Source organism: Lycorma delicatula, chromosome 13, assembly GCF_047948215.1.
Source record: "Lycorma delicatula isolate Av1 chromosome 13, ASM4794821v1, whole genome shotgun sequence".
Classification (NCBI taxonomy): domain Eukaryota; kingdom Metazoa; phylum Arthropoda; class Insecta; order Hemiptera; family Fulgoridae; genus Lycorma; species Lycorma delicatula.
Window position 1 is genome coordinate 45,470,793 of NC_134467.1, and position 26,424 is coordinate 45,497,216.

Genomic DNA, 26,424 nt, shown 5'->3' on the forward strand with positions numbered 1-26,424 from the left:
CCCAAGGCCAGGTTAGTGATCAAAGGTTTGTAACCTAAGGAGACTGGATCGGGGCAGGCTGCGGCTTGTCTTTTTTTTAAATAGAAAATATAATTTTTTTTTACTATCATTAAATTACAAAGAACTCATTCTTTTATTGCAACCAGTGTAGCACTATTTTTAATGCTGTAATAACTTGTGATTTTTTCCAAGTCTTTATTTAAAGTCTCATTTTCACATCATTGAAAACCTTTAATAATATTACAGAGCTCCTTAATTAATACTTTGACTTCTCTTTGTTAGTTTAAAAAATTTAATTTCTCTTTTAGTGGATTTGATTTTTGTTTACTTGAATATATCTCAGACCAACTTATATTACCAGCTTATAGATGACTTGATTATATTTTTTTTAGAAAACTTTCATTTTTTACCTTTGTTGAATAATAAATACTTTATCAAATTGGGTAACTTATCAAAATAAATAATTACTTTGATAAATACAATTTTAAGCCCAAAAATCAACAGGGCTTAATGAAATCCATACTTAAAAAATCATTTTTTTTAATTTCATGATCAAAAATCTAATTGTATTAATGTAAATGAAATGCAAATTTAAAAAAAAAAGAGGTTATAAACAATTTTTCAGACTTCATCTTTCTTAAGCTGTGGCTGTTTTTAAAAATGTCACATGAGGTAGCTGTTCAGCAAAGAGGTCAATGAATTTACAATTTTTTTTTGTGATTATATTGCATAATTTTAATAATCAAAAATGTCATTTGGTTAACCAGCCATTAGTCAGGTTGTGAGAAAAAACCTCACCTTTTTATACGCCATTTCTGCTCTACTGGGAAAAGGATGAAACCGTCCTAGGAATTTCTCCAAAATTATAAGAGCTGTAGTCGTGGCAGTTAGTTGATGCTCATTCTTAAAACATTACTAAACTAGCAAGAGTAGTAGCAAAAGACAACAAAATAACTATGGAGTGCTGGAAACACTTTTGTCTGGATTCAATGATGCATGAAATCATAAATTTTACAAACCAGAAATTGGACTAAAATGAATATAAAATATTCAAGAGGTGTACAGGACTGTTATTTAACTAATGAAACAGAATTAGCTGTATCTTTAAAAGAATCGCATTGAATTAAATGATCTTTGAGCTGTAGATGTAACAGCAACTGAAATATTTACTGCCACTATGTTCCAGTAAAGATTTCGTTTGCTACCGCAAGCACTGAGATTTAATGATTACTCTATACACGTTGAATGAAAAAAGATTGATAATTTAGCCCCCATTCGTAATATTTTTGATGGATTTGTAAAAACATGTAGTGAAAGATACAGTGTAGGAAAAAGTGTCACGGTTGACGTGATGATGCAGGTCTTCAGAGGACGCTGTAAATTTAGTGTATATGAAGAGTAAACTGTGTCGATACAGAATAAAATCTATGCTACCGTAGACTGAAGAACCATCTAGACAAATACATACAGAGATATACAGGTCAACAACTTAAAGACAGCCCCCCTTTATCCGTATCAAATGTAGTCAAACTCTGTGTCAGTGAAATAGATGGTACAGGAAGAAATGCGACTATGGATAATTTTTTCACCTCTACACCTTTAGTAAACGATCTCTACGCCAATCACGGATTTACGATAATTTGGATTCTCTGCAAAGATAAACGGGAAATTCCAGGAGAGCTTCTCAACGTTTCAAAAAATCCCAGATGTTCATCTATATTTGCTTTATCAAATCCCCCAAATTATTGTTCCATAGTTTCTTGCATTCTGGATAAGAAAGAAAAGAAACTTGTTGTTGTACTTCCTATTCTCCATGGTATGAAAGTAGTGGACATGCTCTGAAACCCGAAATTATAACTTATTGTAATGTTACTAAAGGTGGATCACCGATCGTCTAAAAACTGAATATTGTGTATCATGAATCATTCGGTTGTCGGTTGAAATGGCCGTTTACTATTTTTAATGGTATGCTAAATGTCAGTGCTATCAATGCTCTGATTATTTTCAAAACATACATGTGAATATAAGAAGAAAAAATGATTTTGATGGACCTTGGAAAAGAGTTAGTGAAAAATCAACTGCTGAAAAGAGTACAAATCAAAACACTGACTATTCCCGCAAAACAAAAAATTACATTGTAGACCTTGCCTACAATGTTTAAAATTAGCCTGCTGAACCTAACGATCAAAAGCCTCCAAAGTGCAAGTACTGCCCTAAAAGAAAGAACAGGTACACTAACAAGTGCAGAGCCCCTATTTATAAGGAGCCAGTATCTAGGGCAGTCTTTGTCTGCGTTGAATGTGTCAACAAAGACAGTGACTGAATTAAAACAATTTATAAGAAATTATGTTAATTTTTTTAAATATAAAGCAAAGCAAATTGTTTTATCTTTGTAATATGCAAACAATAAGTAAATATTGATTACATGTAACTTCTATCAAACTATTTTTACATAGCCCAATTTTTGTTTACCAGTGATGTTTCATTTGTCTAATATCTTATTCGCAATTATATCTTGCAAGAACTAAACATATCTGGGACAAAATAAATCATTTTTTTTTTAATGTCAAATACAAGAAAAGTTCTCTACACCTGACTAATGTCGTGTTAAGCGGGGGGGAACCTAATCAGACCCAAATTTTTCTACGCTCTCTTCAGATATCGTGTCAAATTTGCTTTCGGTATTAAGTCACCCAAATCAATAAAAACATTATTTTCATGATTAATAATCATTAACCCCTTACCAGTTTTTGAAGAGATAACTTGTCATTAACTACCTTAATAAAAATTGCCCTTGAAGAAATAACTCATCATCCACTTTTTTGCTAGTAATTTGTTATTATGAACTGATCTGCTTTATTCTTGATGAGTTACTGCAATGTGTGAGTCTAGTTCCATATTTATTCTAATTTAACACTGAAGCACTAGTAGCATATTGATTCTCTATTCTATCCTTCGTAACAGCTGATACCGTGCATTTGTTTTCATTGTTCCTGAGTTGAGTTGATGTTCGTTTTATTATTTCTTTGTGTTATTTGTTTTCTTTTATTGCGCTCTCTAATATATTTTCTGAAAAATCTCTAATATATATGTAAAAGTGGAGATTTGCCGGTTGAAGCACAAACTTCAATGAACTGAATTAATGAATTGTGAACTACCAGTCTCTATCACTTTATGATCTGGAACTGAACTGAATTATTCGAATCGATCAAAGGAATAATATTACAAACATAATAGAATTAAATTTACGTTAAATAAAATGCGAGGGTAAATCAAATATAAACGGGATTTTTGTTCCAGAGGATCTACGGTTGGTAGGACTGGGCCTGTGCTTCTAGTATGCTTGGGTGGAGTCATTATGAGTGGGGAGAGCCAGCCATTCCACACTTCCAACCAATTCGTCGGTAACGCTCACAATGTAGCAGCAATAGGTGCACCCTTCCACCGTGCAATGTATAATTATAAAATTTCTTGCTCATGAAGTTTAAGCGTTGGAAATTTTTCATATATTGACTGCACAGTTCAGGGACCAAAAATTGTCAAGGACTCTTGTGTTTGCCTGGCATAAAGAGTTCAAAGAAGAACGAAAACAAGTGGAAAATCAAGAACACGATCACCGTCCTCGGACCAGCATTACAGACAAAAACACTCGTGCGATTTGAGGCATTCTTGAAGACGATCAGGTTGAGAGTATCTGAAATTGCAGAACAGGTTGGAATAAGTTATGATGATGATGAATCATCACCATTAACTGGTAACAAACGGCGTGCTGTTTTGGTAAGTGAAATGGTGTGCTTCTCTAATATCTCTGGAAAGTCATCAGATTTTCAAAATTCAAACATGGACTTTGTTAGTATGTTGAAGGCTAACTTTTTACATGCATCAGGGTACACTGTCAATCTAACAAATTGACATGATTATTCGAAAATGTGTATATATATATATATATATATATAAAGTTTGTTTGTTTGTTATTGCATCACTTGAGAACCAACTAAAAGAATTGACCCAGAGTTGGCTCTGGATTCGCCTGGGCTGACCTGAGTCCAGAGGGTCCAGCTTCTGGCTAGACGGCCAGCTAGTACTTTATAAAATAAATAGCAACGAAATGTATTTCTGTGTATTACTGAACTCTTATCTGTTTATGTATATAATATGAGAGAGATCTTTGACAACAATTTTGGCTGAAGGGAAGTTATGTCTAAACATCCATTTTTAAAAAGAAAATAATCTATCCCCAACTTTTTATTTATTCTTTTGAAGTATTTGACTGTACAAATTATAAACTGCTAATATTTCATTGATATTATATAAATTGGTGGTTACTGAACATTAATCATTTTCCAGCAATTTTAATTCCACTATTATTCTATCACAAAATAACATTAATGTACCTATCCGCAAACATATAATCAGAGAGACCTAAAACAACAATTTTTATATTGTATTATATTTAATTATAAAGTAAATAGTAACCAAGTATTTCAGCTTATAACTCATATCTACTTATCCATATACATAATATGACAGAAATCTACAACCAACCCGTTTTAAAAAAATCAAACTGCTTTTTTCATTTATTATTTTGGTTAGATTGCATTAAAGTAATACATTAGATTGTACAGATTATAAAAATCTTAAAAATAAAATCACAAGAAGAAATCTTACTTACAAACATGCACGGCCCTGTCAGACAACAATGTAATAAAAAAAACAAAACAGAAACATCAATCGTAAAAGAAAAGCTGTTAAAAACTTAACATTGTCCTGAAAAAGTATTAAGTATTTCTGTATTAACAGAGGCCATTTGATTTTCACTAGTTTCTGGTTTTTCAAATTTTATTATTGTGTTTAGTTTAATTATTGCTTTTTTTATAAATAAATTGTATCAAATTTGTATATATAACAGACCTGCAAAATTTGGGATGTAGAGGAATGTTTTTTAACTACTGACAGACAATTAATTCCTAAGTATTTTTTTAACACTGAATCCAAAAATAATCTTCATTTTTTCTATCATGTCAGAATTTTTCACAAATTGCAAATTTCAAAATTTGTAAAAAGTTGAAAATGTGATACTATAAAATAGACATAAAACATTATTTTTTTATTAAAAAATAAAAAAAAACATATTCATTTTTTTGGCCTTTACTATGCATTCATATAGCTAAACAGATTAGTGGTCTGAAGAGAATGGTTGGGGGGGGGGGTTGGGTTGAAGATGACAAGACAGTGGAAGAAGAGCTTGGTCAACAGGTTGCGATAACACTTAACAAGATGTAATACTTTATTGGCAGCTATCCGCCACTGCTGTTTTTGTCAGTGGAAAATATGTTTCCAGACCATAAGCAAACTTTCCGTTTTCTAAATGGCTTCAAGAGGCTGAAGATTCTTTTCGTTACATTTGTGATGAGTTAATGGTGAAAAGGCAAAAAAAAAAAATAACAAGTTTCGATTGACAAGTGTACCTGTCATATTTCAGGTGAAAATAGGAGATCAAGGCAAAACTTGGGCATCCCAATAAGTTTGCTGCACATGTGTTGAAGGACTTAGATGATGGTCAAAGGGAACAAGAAGCGTACAGACTTGGAGTTTTAATGGAGTCACAAAATTACACCGACGATTGTTACTTTTGTTTGAACTGGTATCCATGGTTTCAATTTAAAGAATAAAAAAGAATCGTTTATCCAAATATGCCATACGCTTTATGTCTGGTTCCACATGGTCCAGACATACCAGTGCCAATTCCATCAGAAAATTTAACTGAAACAGATGGTTCCACAAGCGATTTAAATGAAGATAATGTCAAGGTGTATGAACCTGGAGATAGCTATGCACCAGAGTTTTATTCACAGTCTGAACTAAATGATTTGGTTCGAGAATTACATCTGATCAAAGAAAATTCAGAATTGCTTGGTTTGAAGATTAAAGTGAAGAACCTACTAGCAGCTGGCACCTTACTTTCCTGGTTCAGGTATAGAGAAAAGGATTTTCTTACAATTTTTCAGAAGGAGGAATTAGTCTTCTGCACCGATGTACGTAGACCGGTTCAGAATAAAGTCCTTCCAACTCTGCGTATCAAGTTAGGCTTGGTCAAAGCCTTACCAAAAGAAGGTAAATGTTGTAAATAGATCTGCGACAAATTTCCCGTCTTATAAAATGCTAAATAAACAGCATGTCTTTGCTGGTCCTGACATTAGAAAACTTCTCAAACAAGGTAATTTTGATAAACAAATGAAGTTGCAGTAAAAGAAGTTTGGGGGTGAATTTAAAGAAGTACTAACCAAGTTTCTGGCCAATAAGAAGAATCTGAACTTCAAATCAACCGCTCGAGCATGCTGCAGAAGTACAAAAATTTAGGCTGTTCTGTGTGCTTGAAGGTTCACTTCCTAAATTCACATGTGAACTATTTTCCTGAAAATCTGGGTGCCGTTTGTGACGAGACGTGAAGAGACGGGTGAGAAATTTCATCAGGACATGAAAGAAATGGAAAGGACATATCAAGGAAAATGGATTACTATAATGATGGCAGACTACTGCCTGGCTGTTACACCAAGATGAACCCTATAGAGAACATAGAAGGAAAAGCGCAAAGCAGAGTATAAGCCGTCCAAAGAAACTTCGACACTTGGAATAAAAGTTACATACTTCATCATGAAAGGTAGGTGAAGAGGGGGAGTGGTTTCCTAAGGCACTACATACCTCATAAAAATTAACCACTATAATAGAAATTAGGCTTATTTTATGGCAATTTTCATTAGAAATTTAGGGGTCAATGACCCCACCTGCCCCCCCTCTTCAGACCACTCAACTGTTTAGCTCTAAGAATGCATATAAGCCAAACAAGCACATAAAATACAATATTATATATATTACATTAATTTATTATTAAAAAAAAAATGTCTACTTTATTGTATCACATTTTTGTAATTTTTAATCTTTTTGATAATATTGAAATTTGCAATCCTGACATGATGAAACAAAAATGAAGGTTATTTTCTATTCAGCGCTAAAAAATACATAATCAATTATCAAAAACTAAAAATCACATCGATCGCGGGTTTATGTAATTAGACAAGGTTAACGCAATGGTAATACGATACAAAGTTCGGTATTCTGAATCGTCAGTTACATTTCCTCATCCAACCTAAACTCAATTAAACCAAGGTATTTACTGTGTAACAGAAAGAAGCAAAAATCCACAAATAAAAAAGCAAGTGGGCCCCCCTTATGTTAAAAGAAAAGTACCTAATATTGTAAATTGTATACCTACACTGATAGCAACAATTTTGAAATATTATTTTGTGCTTTAAAAATTAACAGATTTCTGCTGAAAAAAAACCCAAAGTAAATTAGATAAAAAGCAATTAAAAAGGATCTCTAAGAAGAAGGATTGTAAAAATGTTTATAAACAGGATTCCCACTGAATTTTAAGGATTGTTTTTTTCACTGACTTATTATACTGACCTTGATAAAAATTTCCTGACTCTCATAATGGTATGCTATCACAGTTTACTCTGAAAAAAAATAAACATTTTATTTTTTTGCAGCCACTACCATCCCTATAGCTGCCCAACTCGTACTTTTCATTATTTATTATTACATTCATTCTTAAAGTTTATTTTTTATTGATTTTTTTACAATATACATTTAAAATTACACCATTTTTTGTGATAAATTGTTTCGGTAAATTACACTGAAGTACAAAAAAAAATTTAACAAGTTTCTTGCATAAAAATGATCACGGTAACTAAAAGTAACATAGATAAGAAATAAAAACTAACTTAAGACATTTTTAGAAATAATTGGCTTCTACATAAGATTGCTAAACTTTTTCACAAAAACTAGCCTACATTATTTTGCCAAGTAAAAAGAAAACAATATTTAATAACTTGGTTTGCATAAAAATTCTAAAATAAACAGATTTCAATTTAACAAAAAATATATGTATGATCACAACTCATTTTGTACAGAAAACAAACGTTACTAATATTTACTTGAAAAATATTTTGTCATTATTAGTCCAGTGTATTTGCAGAATGCCATCAAAGTACAGTACAGGATCATGATTGATGACATAAGAGCATTTAGTAGCTCCAAGCTAGAATTTTGACACTATACAACTATCAGGAAAAGTAAAAGTTGCACCAATATCTTCACGTAAACTTAAGTATAACTTATTTTGTACAATATTGAGAACGCACATAATCTCTGCCTTAGAAACACAACATCATTACAACAAAAAGAAGTAATTTTTTAAAGTATAACTCTCATTAAAGATTTTTGACAAATGTTACAAACAAATTTTTTCTTTGGTGTGTAAATTAATATGCTTCTTTAAATTCAAAAGATGATTAAAAGCCTTTTGGCAGAATTTTCAAACATAATTTCTTTCTTTTGTATGAATATTAAAATGTGTCTTTAAACTGCTGTTATGATTAAATGACTTTTGACAAAAGTTACAAATATAATTTTTTTCTTTTGTATGAATATATGCGCCTTTAAAGTAAAAGGTTGACTGAAAACATTTCAGCAGAAGTTACAAACACAATTTTTCTCTTTTGTATGAATATTTAAATGTAATTTTAAATTAGAACTTTGATTAAAAGTCTTCTGACAAAAGTTGCAAACATAATTTTTCTCTTTTGTATGAATATTAATGTGTCTTTAAAAGTGTTTTTATGATTAAATGATTTCTGACAAAAGTTACAAATATAATTTTTCTCTTCATTATGCATAAGGTGGGTTATTAAATCGTTATCATGAATAAGAGCTCCTCTTCCTGGGTGAAATGGCGATTGAGAAGATGAAACGATTATTTCCAGTTGTAGAGACCGAATGGAGGGAGATAGTAGTAGTGCTTGATGAGCTTAAATCTACGGTAACCACCTTATATCCCAACAAGTGTCCGGGGCCTGACTCGGTTCCTGGCAGCCCATTACTGCCTTTGAAAATTTGCCACAATAGGCTACAGCCTAGCTAACATATTTAGAAATCCACCACTGCTCAAACTCCCATGGTTGGAACAATACAATTTTAAATAGAAAGAGTAAGGTTGCACATCATATTTAAATGAAGTCGATATAAAAAAATTTCAAAATATTAAACAGACAGGTTGACAAATAATTGCAGGCACTTATAAATAAAAAATTCAAAACCAACCTCAGATTCAAACCCCCAAACCTGTTGACACACATTAGTACCACTTTCAGTATGCAGGTTGGGAAGATTTGATTTAGTGTTTATCATCATAACTATTACAAGATAAATAATAAACTTGCATCCAGTCCGCACTATAATACAATTGATTTGCTTTTATGGAAAGAAATGGTATACGATTAAAATAAAGAAACAACCTGTTTTCTGTGTAACTTTGTTTATTAAATTAAAAAATAAAGAATTTCTAATGTACATTTCGAAATTAATCAATAATCAATCTGCTTAAATATTTAAGTGGATGTTATAGTACATAATTCTGAAATTGTTTACATTAAGGACAAAATGTTATTTATTTATACCACATAAAAATCACAATTTATGTATTATAAACATATTTCACAAACAATACTTAAAAACACAATTGAAAAAGTGAAAAACACAATTATCTATTTCTTACAACTATTCGATTATCTATTTCCTATCAATTCGTCCAACATTTGACGAATTGATTCATCAGTCAAAAAAAAAAGAATAATAAAATCATATATACAAATCTATTAAAATATATTGAATATATCAGAGAATATACCGGTGGAAACACAGTATTTTTTTTATTTTAAAGATTCTTAATTTTTTTAGGGAGGTTTATACCTTGGGCAAAAAAAAGACAAGCAAGCAGTAATCAACTGACAGGAATTTCTATCAACCATCAGTAGTTACAAATAATGTATAGTAATTTAAACTGTCTGTTCTAAAACCAAACATGGTGTTGGATGCCCCATATATGTAAATGGAAAAGTCCATTAATGGAAACTGCCAAAAATGGTTAGTGTTTAAACGGCAGAAGTTATTGCCATACAGCAATCTGTTCACTACTCTGAACATTTCCGCGAAGAGATGGTGCTTATATGTTTCGTTTCGTTAAGTGCACTTACTGCAATTCGGAACAAGAACATTATCCCACCTGAGTTGGTCTAGTGGTGAACACATCTTCCTATATCAGCTGGTTTGATAGTAGAGGGGTTCCAGCGTTCTAGTAAAGTCGTTATTTTTACACGGACTTTTATATTAGATCGTGGATACCAGTGTTCTTTGGTGGTTGGATTTCAATTAACCACACACCTTAGGAATGGTCGAATTGAGACTGTACAAGACTACTCTTCATTTACACTCGTACATATCATCCTCTGAAGTATTATCTGAATGGTAATTACTGGAGGCTAAACAGGGACAAGAACATTAAGGATGTTCTTATTGCAAACATCCTGTCCATTTTATATATTTTAAATCGATGAGGACAGCGATGTGTATTTGTATGAACTTCAGGAAATGTTGGCATTGCAAGAAATGAAAGCGCAGATGAAGCTGCCAGTACAGCAATAGTCTGTGATAACTTTGATATATTTCCTGTACGAGTGGCCGATGTTAAAAATTGTCTAATACTATAAGAAACAGGTAGAGTAATAAATGGAGAAGATTAAATACAAAACTAAATGCAGTTAAAACTTTTTCATATAAATGGAAGAGGCACGTGAATTAAAACTCGCTGAGAACAAGAGGTGGTGACCAGACTTACAATTGGTCAAACACGAATAAGAAATTTATATTTGTTAACCGGCGAAGAAAGACCAATGTGCAGTGTTTGTAATAAAGCACTTATATAACAAAAAAATGTTGATGACTAAAAGATATCAGTGGGACACCAATTTTCCAGATGTCCAACTAATTGCACTGCTTAAATCCAGACTAGACAACTTAAAAAAACCAATACATTATTTAAAAAATTTAAACACTATTCAAATAAATCTTCGCTGCAATACAAATGTTTTTTATTGATGTTACTTTTACAGAAATTTTAATTTAATTTTTCCAAGTCATTTAGCAAAAATATAAATGTGTGTTTTGGCCTTTGTAAAACTAATTATAAAAGCAAATGTCTACACACTATTTTCTTTAACCGTATTACTGAATCTCTTTTTTCTTACATGGTACATATGTTCCAAATTTCTTTTTAATTTTACTAAAATACATTTAATTTTTTGTTATGTATTTTTTATTTACATAGTATCTTACCCATTAAACTGAATGATATGTGAAGTGTTATATGATAAAACTTTTTTAAATTGTCCTTTTCAATTATCCAGATTTGGCCTTGCAAAGGTCCATCTGGATAATTGGTGTTCCACTGTACGCAAAATCTAACACTCTTACCATTTCATTTTCAACTTTTAAATTTTCTGATTTAACCAAGTCAGTCTCTTCAATCGCTAAAAGATCTTTTATATCACCATTACTAATATCAAGCAGTTCCACTTCCAGTTGCAGTAAATCTGCTTGCTGTAATAAAAAGCAAACATGAATGCTACAAAGTAAATGTGATTTTTTTGTATAATTTATAAAATAAAAATAATTGTATCTCTTAATTCGCTTAACACACATAAATAGTGCAATCACAAATTATTACTAATATTATTAGGCGACTTTAATATGCCAGGTTTTGCTAAATGTTATCAAAAAATGCTGCTATTCACCTTTCATATTTTTCTACAAATTAACAATCAAATAATTTGTTAAAACTCTTGCGGTAATTCTCATGATTTTGTTTTTCTAATCTTACTGACACTGATGTTAATACTGGTTATGGTGAAATTTTTTATCATAATAAACATCATTTATCTTAGAGAAAACGTTACCTACAATTTTGAATTCTAATCTTATAAATATAAATATAAGATTTACATAAATTCTTACCAGATATAAAAATATAAATTTTGTAACGTTCAACATTTACTAAATGAGAGTTTGATAGTAAATAATATTTATTTATTTTTTGTACTGCCTGGTAATATTTAAGTTTGTGCATGGAACATGGAAGCTGAATTTTGCAGCATATGCCATGCCTGACTGGGATTTGATATTAATCACCAATACAGAAATTTTTTTGTCATGTACCAAATATACTTATACAAAAATGTAATTATCAAAGCGGTTCTATAGTGAACTTATTATCACAGTTATTAATAAGAAAAATTTCCATAAGCTTCAAAAATAATATAGATCTACTTATTATTAAGACTATTTAACAACAATGTATATGTAAAATTTTTAGTCACAAAGATTTAATTTTTAATTATACTGTTAAAGTTGAGGAATCTTTATCTAATGATTCCAAATATTTCTTTTAAATCTACTAACAAAAATGATGACAGATCTTCTACTTTATGTACTTATGATCTTTTTATGGTTTCATGCCCATTTATCTGAATTAAATAAATAAATGATGTTAAACATTTACCACACTTACAGAAATTGAAAAAAAAATCAAATACCAATTACTCAGCCTTTGCTTGATGATAAAAATGGAAAATTAGCTCTTAACAACAAAGAAAATTGCAAAATTATAGAAAGTACTTCAAAAAATTATTACGTTGTTTGAGTCTAGCGGGTCCATTACTGCCGCACACCTCGCAAGCTTATCAGTCGATACGATGTTATATCATTAGATGGTTTACCTAGTTTGATTGGTTTCAGCTATTTTCCATAGATCCAGAAAATATTTATTTTTGAGAATGGATGTAAAGCAATAATAATTAAAACTAGCTAAACAAGAACGTTATGACGATCAAAGTTCACATTGTAGGTAATTTATGAATTAGATGGTATATGAACAATCTCAAAAAAAAAAAATATGAGTATGTGTATGTAGTAGTGGAGATTTATGGGTTCAAGCACAAACTTTAATGAATTGAATTAATGAACTGAGAGAATTGAATTAATGAACAGTGACAGAGATGTCACTGTGTGACCTGGGTTTGAAATGAATGATTCATATCGGTCAATTGAATAATATTACAAAAATAATACAAGTAATATTAAAAAAATTTCTGTAACAACAAATTTTTGTTACAGTAATAAAATTTCTGTTTAGCCATGGGACTTCCAGCGGGGACTGCGTGTGAGGCTAGAGTGATGAGATATATGAGCACCTCATGGGAGGCTAGACCAATCATTACCATCACTGGTAACAAACAGGACGCCCCTAGGGCGCTGTTTTAGGAGATGCAATGTGGTGCTATTATAATATCTTTGCACACAATCATCCGATTTTCAAAATTCAAATGGAGAATATATATATTATAAATAATAAACTTATAAAGGTACATATTAACCAAAGCTGCAGTAGATGACAGCACTTTTTCAAATAATTGAGTTTAACAACAAATTTTTACACGCCAGATAATACTTTACTCATGGGATTTCCATCATTGGCCGTTATGGACAAAATTTATTTACAGGAATTTGAGAGTAGAATAGTATATGGTATTACCCATATTTATAAAATTCGAACACGGGTTTGATACGTGGATGATATTTATATTTTGGTAATCTCTGAACCTATTATAAATAATGAACAGTTAATAATTTTAAAAAACTTAATTCTTATAATAATTTAAAATTTACATTCGAAACTGACAAATACAGAAAAAAATTTTTTTTAGATGTTGACAGAAATTAGTAAACGTAATAAAATTATAACACATGTATATAAAAAACCAACAACTAATAAAATAACTATTAACAAAAATTCAAATCATCCTTGGGCGCATAAAATTAATAATAAATTTACAAACATGTTAAATAGAGCATACATTACACACATAATAATAAAAAAAAAACTAGATTAAAGTTATTACAATAAAAAATGGATATAACATGTCATTAATTGATAATAGTTACAAAAAGCAAAATTTTAAATCTAATAATAAAAGCATGTTGATACCTATAAATAATAAAAGTGTTGATGAAAATATTTATATAAAATATTGCTACACTAACAACAATATTGAAAATTTGGTTAACGTCTAAAATGATAAAAAAACAAAATAGCAATTACTTTCAAATTTGCAGGATACATTCATGTTATCCCAGAGAAGCTTTTAAACCATCACCCGAGGCCCTAACTCCCTTGTAAGTTAAGATATAACTTAACTTCGCCCCCAAGGTGGGTGAAGTTATGAATTAAAGATACTCATTAAGGAAAAAATAAACTAATCCTTTTACTTCATTATTATATTTCTGCCCTTAAAAAGAAATAAGTTAAGAATTTTTCATCGTCAAAGGTGTGTGTACTTTAGTTACTATAGTTCCCAATATTCTACCTATTGTAATTTAGTTCCTTTTTCAGATTTCTGTGAAGCCTGAATACTGTAACTATTATTAATCAGTATTATTCTCATAACCATGAGAATAACATACAGTGCGGGAGTCTAGGATATGGAGTCACCTGGGTAGATGGAAACGACAACCAAAGGAAAATCTACAGATGTCCAGGACACCAGTCCCCCTGGAAAATTGGGAATGGCAATTGAAGCGATGTCTGCAGCCATGAGGTAGACCTTGACGTGGCCCCCGAGTTGGCTCTGGGATTCGCATGGGCTGACCTGAGCCTCGAATGGTCCAGGTTCTGGTTAGACATCTAGTCTCTTATAAGAGACCTAACATGTGTTTAATCCCTTTGGGCAACCAAGTTACAGGGTTACAAAAATTAGAAAAAGTTTTAAATGATTATTTTTGAATATAAACTTTTAATAACATTATAATACTGTACAAATATAAAACCCTCTGCGCTACTATCATATTTTTGAAATTGCACTATCAATAACTGAAGGCAAATGTTCACAACAAAAAACTGAAATTATTGACAACATTTTGCACCAGGTGACTCTAGTATGATTTCTTTAGCATTGCTGCATCAGCTCCACAGAGCAGCTTATAACTTATATCATTACTCATAACTTATCATAAGTTAGCTCATAACTTAAAATATCATTTAATATGGTAAATATGTTAACTTTTCCTAATGTAAATACAGAATTAAATTTTATTTTATTTTTATTTCAATAATAAAATTATATGTCACAACTCTGTTGAATCTGCATCAGGTTAGCTTTTTATTACTAACTTGATAAATATTCAAATATGAAAAGTCATTACAAATAACAACCGTTTACCCAGAGCTTATTAAAATGATAACTCTATGAAAAAGTTAAAAATACACGCATTTCAGATATCATTGAAGTTTAAAAACAACACTTTTGCCCTCAAACATTAACCGTTTATCATTCACACACAACTTAATAAGTCGATATTAATTAAATAGAAAGAGAATTAAAAACAATTTTTTTATAACAGAACACACCCGTGCACGCATACACACACAGAAATGAAATTAACAAGAGATTACCCCATGTTTGTTATAATATCCAATAATTATAAATACTTACATGACCCGGATAAAATTCCATCTCTTCTTCTGTCTTCACAGTGTGTAAATCATTTATTTCACGTTCAATGATTTTCATATTAAGATTAATCTGTGGTGAAACTTCATCATTTAATGAGATCTCAGACTCCTTTAAATAAGATAAAAAAAAAAAACCTTATAAAAATTTGAAAAACTAATTATTATTCGACAAATAGTCTTTTTTTATTCTGAATGTAACTTAATAATACCATTATATAATTATATTATGTCATCATAAAATAAATTAGTAATAATAAAACAGATTATACGATAAAAAAAGATGTTTAAAGTCTATACAAATTTTTTATAAAAACACATGAAATAATGTTAAGGTAAATATTTAAAAATAAAAAGTCACAAAATGATAATTCACAATTTAGAGGGCACTATTGAAAATTAAATACATGTTAATCGGAATCCAGATAAATTGAGATTTTGTTTTAATTAGTATTATTTAAAAATTCATCAACAACGGAAAGTTGTTTCCATAAAACAAATGTTGAATTGTATTTTAAATAAATTGTTGGAAGATTTTTCAAATGATTCAGGAATTCAGAAGCACACAAAGGCCCCTTTCTTGTAATCTGAAGTACCATGTCAAGTTATGCGAAAACAGTACTGTTATATGGTTCAGTTTAGGTGGGTATTGTTATTTTTTTAAGAATAAGTGACAATTGTTTTTAGTAAAGATTGCACATCCATAAATATCAAGGATAAATACCAGTTAATGATCAGACAGCCCAATTTTCTATCTTAAAAGCTCAATCTGACTTTGACGGAGTGCCAAGATTTTATATTAAACTTTATAGAGGAAATATGTAGACATAATAAACATTTCCTACAAACTTTATACTTCCTATTGACTGCAAAAACAAATCAATCTCTACCAGTCGGTATACAGATCAAGAATAAATGATTGAATGAAAACGACAGTAATTGTTTTATTGTCATAAACATAAAACTAAAAATTGATCATTATTACAAAAAAAAAAAAAGATTGTAACATTTAAAAACTACTGTAGAGCGACCCATTTTTCTTGTTTATTGATAATAACCATGATGACTATAACAACACATGCCAAGTCTATTGACTTTTGAATACGCATCATCCTTCTAAATAATTGTTATGATTTTTCTCTTCAACAAAAATTGTTGTCATTGATCTGTGTCTTATTACATATACAGATACACATGAGAACTATTGTAGTATAAATATAAACATGTTTTACACCAAATTAATATTCAATTTCAACAGTATGATAGTACAGAGGGTTTTAAATTTGGACGGTATAATAACATTGTACAAAATGTATATTCAAAAAATTGTCATTTAAATGTTTTTTTTTTTAATTTCTGTACAAAAATCCCACGACCTTGTAACTTGGTTGCCCAAAGGAATTAAGCACGGATTAGATCTCTTAAAAGAGATAGTAAGTGTCAACAAGTATTGCTTTGTCGAAGTGAAGGTTAATTCTAAGAATATGTATTAAATTTATCCCAAATACCATCCAAAAGGACTTTTAATTTGAAAGTTGTTTAAAAAACTTCCAGATTGTTGGCATGCACATATAAGAAATATGACGAGTGAAAAATCACATATACAATCAGACAGCATAAGATTATTTTATTCTGTCTTTAATAAACGAGTAGAATTTTTGCTTTTGCATAACTAATGCTAATTCTCTTATAACATCATATCAGTATGATATGATCGGCTTTCAAACAGATCATAGTACCATCCAACCAACAGATTCATCAAATTTTCCCTAATATTCACAGCTTCAGACAAAAAATTCTGCTCTGCTTGTTCTTCTTGATATCTGCCAACTCTTAAGAAGTGTAACATGCTGGCCTTTATAAAATTAATCCAACATCTACATTATCAGTTTTTTTTTTTAAGTAATAGATATTTCAAGATTACATTCGAGACTGAATTATCTCTAATATTTTCCGTAACTGTAGGCAATGCTCAAGGAAGTGTATTCTACACGCACTTCCAATACGCTTGTTCTCACAACACTAAAATAGCACATTTATAAGCGATTTGCTTGTAGTGTGTAAAAGTAATTCACAAGTTCACAGCACCTTCAAGAAGAGTTTAACAACATTGAAGCGTGGCAGAAGTTGTGACAAATAAAGTCTAATGAAAATTAAAAGTACACATTTTAGTTATGCATTTTCAAAGCAGCAACTAAAGTGTTCACCAAAGCATTTTAGTGAATACCAAAATGCTTTGGTATTTACCTTGACAAAAGGCTCACATTTGGAAAAAAAGGAATAACTGAATACTACTAAATTTTGTCAAATGTACTGGATTCTAAATTGAAACTCAAAATTATCTCTGAATAAGATTATTATTTACAAAGCCATCGAAAATTTGATCTGGACTTACGGCAGAAATATTAACAGGATCTAATATAATTATATTATGTATACAATACCAAGTTTTACACATCATCACATTGCAATAAACCACCTAATAATGTCATTGGCACCAATGAGAAACAGCTGTGAGGTAGACTTTATTTCCTTACAACTTTGTTCAATACGAATAACAATGTACACGATTCAAGATACCTATAGTTACAGAAGAAATCTCAATTTTTTAACCAAAACTCAAGTCATCCAAATGTTCTGACAGTTAATCTTTGACATTTATATCAAATTGACCTTTTTTAAAATTCAAGATCTTTAAGAAGTAAATCCTTTTATGAGAAGTATGATGTAAATAAGAATTAACTTTTGCCGTTGAGGTTTCTCCTTCAAGACAGTTGTAAACATTTATTCATTGTCCTGAACAAACAGATTATAGGTATCTACTTGCATTAAAAAAAAAAGTTTATATAGTTGTTATTTATTTCAACCACATTCTAAAATATGTTAATACGATTTAAAAACATAAACCGTCTAATAATGTCATTTGGAACCAATGAGAAACAGCTGTGAGGTAGACTTATTTCCTTACTCAGTTACTGTCATGTCATAACTGCTTCATGTCGTATCTGTACCAGCGAGTACGATTTGTTCTCGTATCCTGATGTCCTTAATGATGTCAAGCAGATGATCTTTGTGTGTGTTAATTAGACAAATCCTAGGTGTTGTTGAGCGAACCACCGAATTAGTCTAGTGGTGAACGTGTCTTCCCAAATCAGCTGATTTGGAAGTCGAGAGTTCCAGCGTTCAAGTCTAGTAAAGGCAGTTTACTTTTAAACAGATTTGAATACTAGATCGAAGATACAGGTGTTCTTTGGTGGTTGGGTTTCAATTAACCATGCATCTCAGATATGGTCTACCTGAGACTGTACAAGACTACACTTCATTTACACTCATACATATCATCCTCAGAAATAATACCCGATGATGATTCCTGTAGGTTAAACAGGGAAAAGAAAAGGTGTTGTTGAGTAGCCTTTGGTATAGGAGTTCATTAAATTGTACTCCCAGAAGTGAAAGGTGTTTTAGTGGTGTTATTTGTGATTTTGATAATGTCAATGTTAGATTACGTAAAATGAGTGTTTCTTAAGATTCATGCGAGTGGGTGTAATTTACTTTTGTAAATTAATGAGTAAATGAGTAATCACGTTTTCAGTGAAGTGTACTTCAACTGTTATAGTGTTTTTACGTTAAGAGTGGCCAGTTAGATTCGACAGGATTGTTACTGTCAGTTTTGTAGTGTACAGCTGTGGCAATATTCTAAACAGGTATTGCCAATTGGAATATTTTCTAAGTCTAAGGTGAGCTATAAGGGGAAATTCCTTCTTTTTATTTTCATTTATCTCCGGACCCCCTGACATCCCCCAAATCATATCCCAGATTTAGGTTTATACATTTTCCGACCCCCCTGCCACCCCAAATAGTGAAAGTGGGTACTCAAATTTCAGATTTTTTTGTGTAAGCAGTTTCTGAACTCGGTTTGTTAAAAATAATTTTTTGTAAAAATTTTTAAACATTTAAAGTTTATGAAGCCACAGAATTCATTTCTAGCTGCTACGACAGAAAGCGTTCTTCAGTGATGTCTAGGAAGGCGTCTGATGACAAAAAAAGAATAAGTCCAACCAATGGATGTTGCCCCTGGCAGTAAGGATACAGAGACGGTGGTCACTGGTATAGATGTTAAAGGGATATCGACTGAGGTAAATGGTGTTAAGGCAGCTGACAAGCAACAGGCAAGTGTGTCTGTTGAAATGGATATAGTTAAGTCGACTCCTGAACAGGAAGACGGTAGAGGATGGTTAGTGGTAGAAAGGAGACGGTCAGGTTCCTTTGCTTCATGTTTTTTAGAATTTTTATTGGTTTTTCAGTTTGGACTATTGGAACTGTTGGTGAATATATTAGTTCATGTGTTTTAAAGAAAATAAAGTACTATACTGTGTAAGAAATATGAAAAAACTTATCAAATAATAGTGCCCAAATGAAAATGTTTATATGAATGAAAGATATGTAAAGTAATTTTATCAGTTCTTTTCTCACATGATTACTGTAATTTATACATAATGTACAATAGGCTCATATAAAAACATCAGTCAATTAAGTGAACTTTTATGCTGTAGGCCTAACAGATGATGTACTTTTTATTAGTAATTAAAAATGTAATTTTCTTTTGTGTATCAGTATTGTACCTCTAAAATAAAAATCACAAATTTTTCCAGAGGGATGACGAATTATTGAACGAGATGATTAACGGGTAACGAGCAATGGAGGTCCTATTGTAATTATAACCTAATTGAAAACTTCAAGAGTCTACTGCAAAACTGTCAACTATCCACTGTTCTTATTTATTAGTATCGTAGAATATGAATAAGAAAATAAGTATTATTATTTTCAATAAATAGAAAGATAATCGTGGAACTTATGCAATGTTATCCAACCTAATGTTTTTTTATCGTATACGTCATTACTGTTAAATGTTTTGAGTATTTAAATTATAAATTCAGTAATTATTGCAATTATTTATTATTTAAATAATCAAAACATTTATGTTAATTGGTCGAGGTTAGCGAGCTTAGGTTAAGTTAATTTATATCTATAACTATAAACAGCAAACCTTTGGATTATTGTCAATATCGCCCGATATAACTATTATATTATAAACATAATTTAACGAATTAACCTACGCTCCCTAACTTAGACTAATTAACACAGTAATGTTTTAAGAAATGATTACATTGTATATCAATTAACCGTACAGCATTAGTAATGACAAATTCATCATAAAAAAAAAATCTACTTAAATTCTATTAATTTATGTTAGAATGGTATAAAATTACTTACTTGGTCAGATAAACAAAAGTGAACACCACCAAATAAATAATACTTATATTATAATATAAACCCCTCCCACACAAAGGTCTTAGACAAACGTTCACAACATGATGAAAGTAACAAGGTGTAGCATTGCGCTCAGTATTCGGCGCGCATGCGTATACGCTCGTCACAAAATCTCATTTTCTACCGGGTTATTTGAACATTTAAGTAAGGGATTTTGGGACAAAAGTTTTTAGTCGTACAAAAATTTTACAAAATTTTAAATACATGATAATGATTAAACGAGTTAACAATCGAATATTTATGAATGATTATTCACTTTCAATATTAATTAGTATTATTTGGCACTGATAAAGTCGTAATATTTATTAAAAATATTAAAATTTTTTTTTTTAATCCTTAATAAAAATAAATATTTTATACAAGTCTATTGATTCTTAAGTGTATTGAAATCGATTGTTAATTAAGATAAAATTCAAAATAATGAATGAAAACCTAAACAAACAAACATGGGGACACATCTTATGAAGTGCAACTGACACTAAGTCTTTGTGTAGCGTGTGTGGCTCTACGGTAACGACTCCTTTTGCTATTCGTGGGGTCCGGTATCGAATCACCGATAATTTTTTTTTTATGCTCATAAAATATTTTTTTTACTAATATTATTTTCCATTTTTTATGTGAAACTATTTAATGTTGTTAAAATGGAAAATCAACTAAATGGGAGATAACTTATTTCAAAATTTTATAACTATAGATCTGATATTTTTATTTTGGTCGATCTTCAGAATTGATGATTTTTTAGTTTAATTAAAAATATTATCGCAAAACAATTTTTGAAAGAAATTGCTTTTAATAATCTAATTTACACGGGAAAATGAGATATTACTTATTTTTTTACGGATACCAAAATGAATATTACTTTATAATACCGGAATAAAAATAAAATAAAAAGTTGTTTAGTGAAAAATAATTTTATATTCGATAAACATATTTTTCTAACGAGTCAAATGAAATGCAAGGGATTTTCTAGATAAACCATTTTAAACCGCGTGCAATAAAGAGAACAATTGCAAAAGGGTCGGTTTTGGTTTTTATGTTAATGAAAACTTTTTTTTTCTATTTCATTAAAACGTTTCCATTATATTTTCATTTTGAATTAAAATAATTAAAGTTAATTATTTTCTGAACCGCTCTGTATCTAATAGTACATTAATAATTAATTCAAGGTAAATTGTTTATTAAGAAAAATTATTAGAAATTATTATATCGTTAAGAAATAAACGAAATTTATCATTCAGATCATAATTCTCGACTCCACATACAGTCGATTAAATTTTATATAAAATTTAAAAATTTATAAAAAAGCCTACACTCCATATTTATTTGGAAGTGCGTGTACACGCACACGTGAGTACGGCACTTCCTATTTATAAATATTAGAGTAAAAATCCACATTTCGACGCCAATTTTCATATACGTCAATAAATTTTATTCTTTTATGTTTCAAAAGTTTGTTTATTTTTGATAATTCTGCCTTTAATCACATTGATGTCTTGCTTCTGTTTGTGCGCCAACCGCATAAACGAATTTAAACATCATGGCGGGAAAAGGATTTTAGGGCGAGCCACTGCGCAACGCCGGGTGTGCGACACCTTGTTACTTTCATCATGGAATATTTGTTGGTCCTCAAATAAGAAGAGTCGGTCAAAGATGATGTATTTAACTCGATGTTAAATAATGTAGAAAGTGCAGCTTGGGCTTCATTTAAGGACATTTACAAAAATTTTCTCGGCAAACAAAAATTCAACAATTACCACAATATTGTTAATCAACTTCTTACTTCACATCATTGCTTCATTATAATAGTAAATTTACTTCTTAATTCTTAACTTCTGTTTTTTACTTAAAACAAAAGAATATTCCATAATAATTTTACTTTAAGATAAAGGAATTTACTTTCTTTTACTTTAAGATAAAAAGAATTATTATTGACCGTTCCATAGGTCTTAATTATTAAGAGCTATGGGATGTAATACATCTTTGAAGATACATTTCCTCCATTCACATCTGGATTTTTTGCTGGATAACCTCGGAGATGTAAGTGATGAACACAGTGAACGTTTTCACCAAGACAATTACGTGATGGAAAGTCGTTATAAAGGGAAATGGAATACTAACATGCTAGCCGATTACTGTTAGACATTAATTCAGGATGTGCCTGATGCTATTTATACAAGAAAAGCATCAGCAAAATTATTCTAACGCAGGTATGCCGTGCAAAATTATACATTTTAACAATATATTCCCTTAATTCTATCGAAGCATTATTTATTTAAAAGAAAAATTGTATTTACAGATCTGTAATATACACAAAAAAGCAATTCAAGAAGTGGTATCGCACTTAGAGAAACATTAAAACAATCTTTTTTGTCTATCGCTGTTATTATTACCTTGGAATATTCTGTCGTCATTTACAAACAGTGCAACTGTAAATAATTAATGTAAAACAGGTTCAAAAACTCGCATTACTATTTTGTACAATTAAGAAAATTAATTGTGTCATTACTTACTTTTAGTAAGTAATATATATATATATATATATATTAGTAAGTCATTCACAGATTCCTGGATAATAGGAGAATGTTAAAAATCAGACGGGTGGATAAAGCGACAAATGAATAGGTGTTGCGGCAAATAGATGAAGAAAGAAGCATTAGGAAAAATATAGTTAAAATAAGAAGCAGACTTATAGGCTACATATTAAGGTATCTTGGAATAGTCGCTTTAATATTGGAAAGACAGGTAGAAGGGAAAAATTGTGCAGGCAGGCAACGTTTGGAATATGTAAAACAAATTGTTAGGGATGTAGGGGATGATATACTGAAATGAAACGACTAGCACTAGATAGGGAATCTTGGAGAGCTGCATCAAACCAGTCAAATGACTGAAGACAAAAAAAAAATTGTAATTCAAATTTTTCATCGCTACGAAATTAGTTAAAATCGGTGTTTGTTAATTAATTCGTATACGATGTTATATTTTTTCCTAATCTATAATTGAATATTTTTTTATTAAAATAGGAATGCAAGATGCATTTTTATTACTAAATCTAACTTTATTTAAAATAAGGTTAATTAACTTTTTTCTTTAAATTATTTTCTATTACATAATAAGTCACTTAGTTTTGAAAATACACTGGATTCGTTCTTATTGAACTGTGAATTTAAGAGAAAATATAAATAAAAATTGCATTTAAACATTAAATTTACTCGATTTATAAACAAAAACGGGTTTTAAAATCGTTATATTCATTTTAACTGCTGTAAAATCCATTTTGACCAAAACACAAAAACATTTCATAAATTTAATCGTAATAAAAAATTATCAGTTGTGGTTTTCCTTTACTGTTCATATAAATATTTATAAATAAAACATATTTAAAGTCGATAAATTAAAAATTTTAGTTAAAAAAATTTAGCAACATAATTCAGATTATTTTGTTACTTTATTTTAAATATATAAACTTTGATTTAAACAAACGCTTTTTCAAACAAAAACAAAGCAAATATTAATCTTAAAATAAATGATTTATCTTTAACGATGGCCTGTTTTTTACATCCTCTGTCTTGCCGACACGAACAGTGGTCATGTACAAGCCTTTCTGTTACGTAGTTTTTTTATATACTTGTCCTTGAATTGGTTACATACAATAGCGTTTGCGTCTTTGTTTTAACTACTGTCAGAGTTTTAACTGATTTTTTTTAGCACAAGCGGCAGTGTAATTATAAAAAGAGTTTTAGACACTTAAAATATATATATATCTTACAGTTCTATACTTGTTCATCAATAATTTTATGTATATACAAAACTCTTGACCGAACAAATACAAAAAAATTTCAATAAAAAAATCCTTTTTTCAGGCTTACTAGGGAATATAGAATGAGAAATGAAATAGTTTCCTGTCCTTACAAAAGACGAATATATATTTTAAATATCGATATACCGATTCAAAATGTTCATTACGATCGCCAAATGGATCGTCTAATTAATAAACATCATTACTTTTATAGAAAATATTACTCTTAATTAGTAATATTACTGTAGGAGATATTTTACATATATCACAGTCACTAGAAGAATAGAAACTTAAATCTGTAAGTTATCTAAATAGACTTTTATAAGCTTTTAGAGTTACGGTCCTTTTTGAATCACCCGGTAGTACTAAGCACATTCACTACGTGCTAAAATGGATTAAGAGGTTTGTTACTGACCGCATTGAAAACGTTTACAAGGTCTCCTTAGATTACGGACTTAATATTGTTCGACATTGTGGTTTTCAAAAATTAATTCATTAAAGTCATATTACTATGCCTTTTCAAATGTTGATATTTTTATTATATCTAAGAAAAATTATTCGCAAACTTTGTTAACTTTGGCAGTAAATGAATAATTTCAAGATACAGTTAATACAACTTCAGAAAGAAAATCTAGTAAGACGATAATTTCATTATAAAAACTTTTTATTTCACGCTAATAGGTTAAAAAAGTTTAGAAATATTTTAATATCTACATCGTAACATAAAAAAATGTTTTCTTTTTCTCAACGGATAGGTACAGAATACTCTTAATTATTAATTCAAGTGTTAAATACATTTAGAAAAAATAAAGGACTAATATAATTTTAATATAAGAAAAAACGCTATTCTAGAGATCGGAAACTCAGTTTAGATTTTACATCTCTTAATCTATATTTTTAATTTTTCTGCATTCTATGTGCAATTTTTGTTCAAAAGAACGGTCACTTATAATTAAAAAAATAACAATATCCACTTTTACCAAAACAGACAACGGAGCTGTTTTCGTTTATAACTCGATACTATATTTATGAGAAAGGGCGGCCTTATTATGTTATCGTTTTAAAAAATTGCCAATCTCATTTGAAAAAACTTTTAACCGATTTATTTAAAATGCGATAAAAAAATTTATTTTACAGGAACAATATTATTCTGTTCGTGAAATTTTAAATGATCCTAATTAAAAACAACAAAAAACACTATTTAGCTGCTTCCCGTTCAACGTATACTGAAATATATGGTCAAAATAATCTTTAATACTGAAATTGTGAATCATTTTTTAGTAATCTTTTATATTTCATGTAGATATGTCGACATTTTTTCGTGCGTTTGTATTTAAACAATTAATCTGAATTTCAAAAATCTATTTTTTACAGAATTTTCGAAGAAAAATACGGTTTTTACTTTCGGTTAGATGGTGGGAGTGAGGGTTGAAATTGAATTTTCTTTACGTTTTGAGATATCAGGAAATTAAATTTAAAAAAATAGCACAAGAAAATAAACGTTAGAGAAGTTACAAGACAGGAATGTACAGAAGAGATATTCACGAAAAATATCACAAACTTTCAGGATTTGTTCCGACGCTACAGGCACAAAATAGACAAAAGACTCGGCTTGCTGGTCTCAAATTAAGAAAAATATATTTCCAGAATATTGTATTAAAAGAAAAGCATTCGATATAGTTCTAGCGTTCCGCATATCAGTTACCTGTTTAATACAGAGTGATTCACGAAGTATATAACAAACATTTAGGACGTGAAATACCGATGAAAATAAAGAAGAAAATTTGTACAAATATAGGTTCGGAAACGGCTTCGTTAACAAACGTCGGCCGGCGAA

General features: G+C 29.9%; 1 protein-coding gene across 4 annotated transcripts in view; it reads right to left on the minus strand.

The window, feature by feature from the left end:
• The window catches only part of LOC142333913 (uncharacterized), a 260,903-nt gene that overhangs the window by 186,189 nt on the left and 48,290 nt on the right, over positions 1 to 26,424 (minus strand). For all 4 annotated transcript variants that reach the window (XM_075381528.1, XM_075381525.1, XM_075381527.1 and 1 more), the window contains 2 exons: positions 15,444 to 15,572; positions 11,371 to 11,496 (listed from right to left, as the gene is read on the minus strand). In XM_075381528.1, coding sequence (XP_075237643.1) covers positions 11,371 to 11,496; positions 15,444 to 15,521 — 204 coding nt within the window. In that variant the 5' untranslated portion in view covers positions 15,522 to 15,572. The remainder of the gene's footprint in view (positions 1 to 11,370; positions 11,497 to 15,443; positions 15,573 to 26,424) is intronic.